Below are 7,500 nucleotides of genomic sequence, written 5' to 3' on the forward strand. Positions count from 1 at the left end.
CAACCGATACTGTTTAACACCAACTCACGGCTAGGCCGTACGATGGCTTGTGCACTGATCGCTTCGCTTAGCCGCACGGTAGAACGAAAGCGAGAAATGCTGAACCTATTAACTGGCTTCCTGCGTTACGTCGGCGAGAGTGGCGAAGCTAGCGGTGAGTTCCTTACCGTATACCGTCTGATAGCGGACGAGTGTCCATCACGCCAGTACCTGGCGCTGAACGGTGTACTGACACTGCTGGTGCAGCTCGTCACCGTGGAGATCGAAAAGATCCATTGTCTCGAAGAGACGACTCTGTCGACGGACCTGGCGCAGGGATACGCCCTGCGGCAGCTTGTCGAACTGATGGCCGTGTTCCTGGATAATGCGCAAATCCGCAAAACCTACAAGGGTAAGCTGCTCGGACCGGTGCTGCAGGGCTATCTGGATCTGTGTAAGCTGATCGTACAACGAACGCGTCTGATCGATGATGCCCAGAACAAATTGCTGGAAATGCTGGAAGAGATGACGACGGGTACGGAGGAGGAAACGGCCGCATTTATGGCCGTGTGCATCGATACCGTCCGCCGGACGCCGACGAGCGACGTTAAGACGCCCGTGTTCATGTTCGAGCGTCTCTGCTCGATCATCCACCCGGAGGAGAACGATGTCGGCGAGTTCTTCCTGACGCTCGAGAAAGATCCGCAGCAGGAGGACTACCTGCAGGGCCGGATGTTGGGCAATCCGTACTCCTCGAATGAGGCCGGCCTGGGACCGCTGATGAGAGACGTCAAGAACAAGATCTGTATCGATTGCGAACTGGTAGCGCTGCTGGATGATGATAATGGCATGGAGCTACTGGTGCACAACAAGATCATCAGTCTGGACCTGCCGGTAAAGGAGGTGTACAAGAAGGTGTGGCTACAGGAGGGTGGCGATCGGGATGGAATGCGCATCGTGTACCGTATGCGTGGTCTGCTCGGCGATGCAACGGAAGAGTTTATCGAAACACTGAATGCCAAGAGCAAGGAAGAGGTGGACAACGAGCAGCTGTACCGCATGGCGAACGTGTTGGCCGATTGCGACGGTTTGAAGGTAATGCTGGATCGCATCGGCAGTCTGCAGAACGTGTCCAAGTCACGGACGCTGCTGCAGGTGTTGCTGAAGTTGTTCTTGCTTAGCGTGAAGGTACGCCGGTGCCAGGAAGTGCTCTGTCAGCCGGAACTTGGCGCAATCAATACTTTGCTCAAGGTGCTACAGCTTTGTCTGCAGAGTAGCGAAAGTGATGCCCAGCAGTCCGCCGTTACGGAACAGCTGCTTGAGATCATGGAAACGATCCTTTCGAAAGCTTCCTCCGACACTCTTGATTCGTTCCTGCAGTTCTCGCTTACTTTCGGTGGCCCGGAGTACGTGCAGGCGTTGCTATCGTGCACGAATTGCTCGAATGTTCGCTACAACCCGTCCGTACTGCGGCATCTGATCCGTGTACTGGCCGCGCTCGTCTACGGCAACGACATCAAGATGGCCCTGTTGTGCGAGCACTTCCGGGCCATATTCGATTTCGATCAGTTCGATGGGGAACGTACGGCGGAGGAAGAGTTCAAGATGGAACTGTTTTGCGTGCTGACGACGGGCATCGAGCACAATTCAATCGGAGGCACCCTGAAGGATTACATCATGGGGCTCGGAATAGTCGACCGTGCCCTGGAGTACATCCGTTCGCACGCTCCGTGCGTGAAACCGACGCTGCTGCGAACCGACTCGGACGAACTGAAGGAATTCATCTCTCGTGCCTCACTGAAATACATCCTGCGCTTCCTGACCGGGTTGGCGACGAAGCACGAAGCGACTCAGTTGGCTGTAGCGAAGGACATCATACCGATTATCCATCGGCTGGAACAGGTCTCGAGCGATGAGCATGTGGGCTCGTTGGCCGAGAATTTGCTCGAAGCGCTCTGCACGGAACCGGCCACGGCCAAGCGCGTGCAGGAGGTGCGCGATTTCACGCGCGCCGAAAAGAAGCGTCTGGCGATGGCCACACGCGAGAAGCAGCTCGATGCGCTGGGTATGCGTACTAACGAGAAGGGTCAGGTCACGGCCAAGGGTGAGATTCTGTCGCAAATCGAGAAGCTACGCGAAGAGACGGGACTGTCGTGTTTCATTTGCCGCGAAGGCTATGCCTGCCAGCCCAACAAGGTGCTTGGTATCTACACCTTCACCAAGCGTGCCAATGTGGAGGATTACGAGATGAAGCAGAAGAAGACGGTTGGCTATACGACAGTGACGCACTTTAACGTTGTGCACGTCGATTGTCATATGAACGCGATTCGATTGGCCCGTTCGCGCGATGAATGGGAGAGTGCCTCGCTGCAGAATGCCAACACGCGCTGCAACGGTCTGTTGCCGCTCTGGGGACCGGACGTAAGTGAATCATCGTTCTCTTCCTCGATGGCACGCCACAACAACTATATGCAGGAGTGCACGCAACGCTGTGAGATCACCTTCTCGAGCTCGATGCACGATCTCAAGTTGTTGCTGTGGCGCTTTGCTCAGGAGAAGAGCTTCCATGAAGATGCCGGAGGTGGTGGTCCACAGTCAAACATGCATCTGGTGGCGTATCTGCTGTTCTATGGACTGTACACGTTGCTCTCCTCACGGTCGTACTCCCGCGAAGAGATGATTCTCAGCGCGTTCATCGCTCTGAAACCCTCGGAACGTTGGCTCGAGTGTGCGTATGAGGCGGAAGGTCCGCTGTATCTGCTCACGATGTCGCTGGCCCTGCACACACCGGAACTATGGACGCGCCACAAGCTGGTGCATTTGCGACGACTGATCGCCATCGGTCATGCGCGTCACGTGAGCCCCAACACGGTCTGTAAGTTCCTGGCGCCGAGTGACAAGCGACCGAAGGATTACAGCATCTACAAACCGTACCTCATGTTCTGGGGACTAATCGATCTGATTTATCGCGACGCGTTCCGCACCGTCACCACACCGAAGGACGAAGATTGGCCCATCTCGCTGTTCAACTACATACGACGCAATGATGAGTCGCTGCTCAAGTCCGCCGACAACACGCTGCAAACGTTCACCGAAGAGTACCTACCGTGTGCTTCCTTTGGCGAGTTTTGTGATGTTGCAGGTATGTTCCGGCTTTTTTTTATGGCCACAGTTTATCGGTATCATTGAGTAACAAACGATTTCTCGTTCCACACAGGATTGCTGGGAGACATTGAGAACCCCGATGGATGGATCGAAGAACTGCTTCAGGCACTACCATCACCGGGAAGTTCTAGTAGCGGCAGCAGCAGCAGCGGCGGAGGAGCAAGCGCCGGTACCAGTAGTGGAGCAACCGGAGGCGAATAACTTATCACATACAAGCAGCACGCTGATTAGCAGAAGCCGCGTACGCTGGCAAATTATTCAATATTTCAACCATTTTTTCATTGCAATTATGTGTGTTTCCAAATCGAGCAACTTTCCTAAATGGAAGCTAGCACAAGACGCTTTTTGGGCACAGCGAGGGGCAAGCGACCCCCGAATTTAACACAGCATAACAACTATACATTATTCAAGAAAGCATTAGCTTATATTAATCCACATATTTAATAAATTTCATGTATTACTCCAAGTAGAGTTAGTTTGTTTTATTAACTTCAGATAAAACAGGTTCAAGCGACTCGGAACAAAGGTGGCTTTTGTTCAAATATATTCTTCGGGGGGGCTTTCGGGTATTGAATCAACTCTGCCATTGTTTTGTTGTTGCATACAACCGTCCCTGCCCATCTGCCCCAGTGGTCATGTTACTGTTCAACCAGTCGTTTACTTTGGTTACTGCTTCCGAATCCGGCAATGTCCTGAGCACGGTTCCCTGGTGGACAATCGGTCGTTGATTTGTCCTTAACGGATTCGTGTTCGCACTCTGTACGGGCATTTTGTCATGCCCATCGTTGTTCAGGTATCGTCTAATGGTGAATGTTTGTAGCTTGGGAAACCCTGAGGAAAGGATGCAGGTAGATTATGCATTTGAGGAGACTGTTAAGGGGCCCTTTTCATGTGGCAGCTGCTACTTACGCTTTACAAACTCCTCGCTGGAACACCGAATCATCTGCTCCGAGCAGGCTTTGGCTAGCACGTCTACTACGTTGAACGGTTCGAAACGGGGCATGGTGATGGTCATTTCGGCAAAGTGGATCGTCTCATCTTCCACCTTTGCTGTGCCGCCGTTGCATACCAGCGAAACACTGAGCGCACCTTCCACCATAGTCTGGAGCATCGATACTGCACCGGCACCGGCATACCATTTGTTGCATGGCAATAGAGTAGCCTGCAGTCCCAAGCCATTCCGGCGCTGCAATTAAAAGGAAACCCGGATCGCATTAGCGCCTGTTCAGCTGAGGGACTAGATGGTATCCGGTGTGCCTACTTTGCTGGCTGGAAGAATGTTAGCAATAGCACCACGCATGGCCTGCGGTGGTGCGCTTTCGAACCTTGAGGGCAGCACTCGGACATACTCCGGGGTCGATTTTATTGGCAGTCCTTCGTCCAGTGCCCAGAGCTGATACGTCGCTTTTCCATCCAGACCAATCACAACCTCATCCACCTCACACCGCACCCAACGCTGCTGTGCCACATGGTAAACGGCTGCTAGTGCTTTCGTCCGTAGGATCGTCCCTCCGTGTGCCGGCTGCCCAGCAAAAAGTCGTCCGTACAGGCGTTCACAGTGTTCATTCAGAGCCTCCGAAAATTGTTGATAATCGTGGTCCTTGGCGTATGTGGACTCCGGTCTGTACCAGAAGCAGTGCGGATTGATCAAATGCGTGATAATTACGTTGGTTTCCGACAAACTTCCGGCTGCTTCTCGTTGCGCCATTTCGTACTGTACTTCTTCTTCTTCTTCTCCTTCAGTGAGGTTTTTCTGCAGTACGGCTATTCAATCCAGCTTCCTGGGCCTTCACTAGCTATTCTGGAGATATAGACCTCTGCTCTGCTCTGCGGCTACTGTGTCCATATGTCCCTCGTACTGTACTGAAACGTAAACAAAACAAACGTCACGCCGCAGCATCCCAACAAAGATCTTGCCTAGGAACCGGCGTCGTTGTTTGGAGCGGCCAGATCATGTCGAGTGAAAGTGAAGATGCAGAAGAGTCCAGTTTGGAGGAATCCGAGTCGGAGACGGAGTGTTACTGGAATGAGGTTTGCCGTTCAACCAGACCCAAAGGTCAGCACGATCTCAATCGGTATTTTGTTTGTTGCAGGAAAACGCCGACAACCCGTTCAACTATACCACGGAGGTAGAGCAGATCATCCACGAAAATGTGGACATTTCCACGGCCAACGCGATCAAGTTGAACCAGCAGTTCCAGCAAAAGTTGAAGCTGATGAGATCGAAATTGCAAGCGATGGTCTACCAGTGCCAAGAGCGTTTGCGTATCGTCGAGCTGAAGATCGATGACTATAACTACCAGCGGAGTATTGGCGAGGGTAATGCGAGAAAGCGGGGAAGGGCGCGAGTTGGGGGATACATCTGTGGACAGCCATTCTTCAAGGATCACTCGCTGTATCCCGGGCCGCACAATGAGGACTACCTCTATCGGAAGAACGTGATGAAGGAGTTTTTCCCGCTGGATCTGTTTGAAGCCACGGACACGATGTGGACGGTGAACGATAAGCTGTCGGTGAAAAAAGCGGTGGCAGCCCAGGCGAAGGAGTTCCTTGCGCGAGAGCTCAGCCTACAGGCGAAGCAGTGCAACAATCCCAGGAAAAGCCAGCAGATTCAGCAGGACCAGCAATCGCTGGTAGCGCTATCAATCGATGCCCTCTGGGCGAAGGCTTGCACGTTCGATGGTAGCTACGGTGGAGAAACATTTACGGTGGACTGGTTGCAGGTATCGAACGTGGCCGTATCACAGCGCCATACGGCAGCCGCTTGCGAAGGGATGTGGAGCAACTATCTCAAGCCTGGAATTCGACGCTGTAACTGGGAATCGCAAGAAGAAACCCTGCTGGAGCAAGCGTGCCAGGAGTATGGCTACCAGGACTGGGAAAAGATAGCTCAGCGCATCGATGGCCGATCACCATATCAGTGTTTGACGCACTTTCAGACGAACCTCTCGGCGATGGCAAAGAACGCCAAGATGCCCTGGACGGCCGAAGAGGACCAACGGTTGATAGATTTGGTGGAGAAAAACCGCATCGGCAAGGTCATCGTGTGGAACAAGGTGGTCGAGAATATGCCTTACCGAAACAAGACGCAAGTGTACACGCGCTACATGTTTACGCTGAAGCAGCCACTACGAAACATAAAGTTCAGCCCGGAGGAGGACTGCGTCATCATTGCATACGTACAACGGTTCGGTGAGAATTTCCGTTTCTTTCCGGACGGCATGCTGCTAGGACGTACGACGCGCCAGATTCAGGCACGGTACCGGAATACGCTGCGCTATGTTAATAAACGGGCCACCTGGTCACTCGAGGAAGACCAACGGTTAATGGACTACATTGACGAGCATCGGGCGGAAGTGGATGCGAAAACCATATCGTGGGCACATTGTGCCAATTCGCTGGGGAATCATTCGCGGTTCAGCTGTCGCACGCGCTACTACACCATTGTGCGCTTTCTGGAGAAAAATCCGGGTGCGAAGCTGGAGGATGTGCCGCGTAGAGATCAGCGTAAGCTGTCCACCACGGTGACTAATGAGAATTGGGCTAAAATCATATGCGGCAAAGCTAGCACCATGGCCAAAGCACAAAAAGGATCGTTCTACGCGAATCTCAACACGGCCAGTGAGCGATCGTTGTACGAAAAGATGAAGTTCAGTTACCATTACAGCTTTGGAAACCATCTGAAAATCACCATGCGCCGGAAGCACGTGTTCACAGGTGTAAAGATCTTGCTGCACATGCTCGAAGGGTTTTACGAACAAATCGCTTGTTCGAAAACCGTCGCAACGAACAAAATTCTGGAGCAACCGGAGGTATCTAGAATGTTCACCGTCATACAATCACCGCTCCAGTGGTACGAGCTGGAAGCCAAATTGCGGGCCGAGCTGAGACTCAGTACGCTTCCCTCCGATGCACTGTTCTGTTGGCTTCCACCAAGCTATAACACTGTGATAGGGTTGCGAGGTGTCTGCCTCAATGCTAACTCCAGCTCGATCACCCAACCATCGCAGGAGGCACCGCTGAAAGAACCCAATGAGCAGCAGTATCAGGAGGCTACGAAACGGTTCGTGGACCGGTTCAGAAAGATTTTTCACTGGACCATATTGCTCACCATGCTCAACTATGATCATGCGATCTTTCGCGAAGAGGAGACCGAGGGTCGAGGCTCCGGAACGTATGAAAGCGAAACGGAATGGGAGCTCAGTGATGATGAAGCGACACCGGAACAACAGTCGTTCACTTTAGCACTGGATAACGATAGACGTATTCAGCAGAATCACGAGCAACTGACACTGGAGCGGCAAGATCGTCTCGTACCCATATCCTTTGTGCACCTGCAACAGGAACAAGCGACAG

The 7,500-nt window shown here is 52.7% G+C and overlaps 3 protein-coding genes across 3 annotated transcripts in view; 2 read left to right on the plus strand and 1 right to left on the minus strand.

Annotated features, from left to right (window-relative positions):
- LOC126571474 (protein purity of essence) overlaps positions 1-3,613 on the plus strand; it is a 17,651-nt gene extending 14,038 nt beyond the window's left edge. The window contains exons 7-8 of the mRNA XM_050230005.1: positions 1-3,121; positions 3,197-3,613. The exon at positions 1-3,121 is cut by the window's left edge and continues 5,690 nt beyond it. Coding sequence (XP_050085962.1) covers positions 1-3,121; positions 3,197-3,345 — 3,270 coding nt within the window. The 3' untranslated portion in view covers positions 3,346-3,613. The remainder of the gene's footprint in view (positions 3,122-3,196) is intronic.
- Positions 3,614-3,709: 96 nt separating this feature from the next.
- On the minus strand, positions 3,710-4,991 carry LOC126571475 (uncharacterized). The gene is made up of 3 exons (XM_050230006.1): positions 4,406-4,991; positions 4,054-4,330; positions 3,710-3,975 (listed from the first exon to the last, which is right to left on the minus strand). Exons 1-3 carry the CDS (start codon positions 4,850-4,852, stop codon positions 3,719-3,721), a joined length of 981 nt encoding a protein of 326 aa, XP_050085963.1. The 5' UTR covers positions 4,853-4,991; the 3' UTR covers positions 3,710-3,718.
- A 106-nt stretch (positions 4,992-5,097) lies between these two features.
- Positions 5,098-7,500, plus strand: part of LOC126570431 (uncharacterized) — a 3,600-nt gene continuing 1,197 nt past the window's right edge. The window contains exons 1-2 of the mRNA XM_050228172.1: positions 5,098-5,175; positions 5,238-7,500. The exon at positions 5,238-7,500 is cut by the window's right edge and continues 771 nt beyond it. Of these exons, the coding sequence (XP_050084129.1) occupies positions 5,098-5,175; positions 5,238-7,500 (2,341 nt within the window). The remainder of the gene's footprint in view (positions 5,176-5,237) is intronic.

This window comes from Anopheles aquasalis, chromosome 2 (genome assembly GCF_943734665.1).
Source record: "Anopheles aquasalis chromosome 2, idAnoAquaMG_Q_19, whole genome shotgun sequence".
NCBI lineage: Eukaryota > Metazoa > Arthropoda > Insecta > Diptera > Culicidae > Anopheles > Anopheles aquasalis.

Excerpts from the sequence above, each read along its gene's own strand:
- LOC126571475 (XM_050230006.1), bottom strand. The coding sequence starts at position 4,852 with ATGGCGCAACGAGAAGCAGCCGGAAGTTTGTCGGAAACCAACGTAATT. Across the intron at positions 4,331-4,405 it reads ACATTCTTCCAGCCAGCAAA|CGCCGGAATGGCTTGGGACT; the intron begins GTAGGCACACCG and ends TTTTAATTGCAG. Across the intron at positions 3,976-4,053 it reads CAGCGAGGAGTTTGTAAAGC|GGTTTCCCAAGCTACAAACA; the intron begins GTAAGTAGCAGC and ends TCCTTTCCTCAG.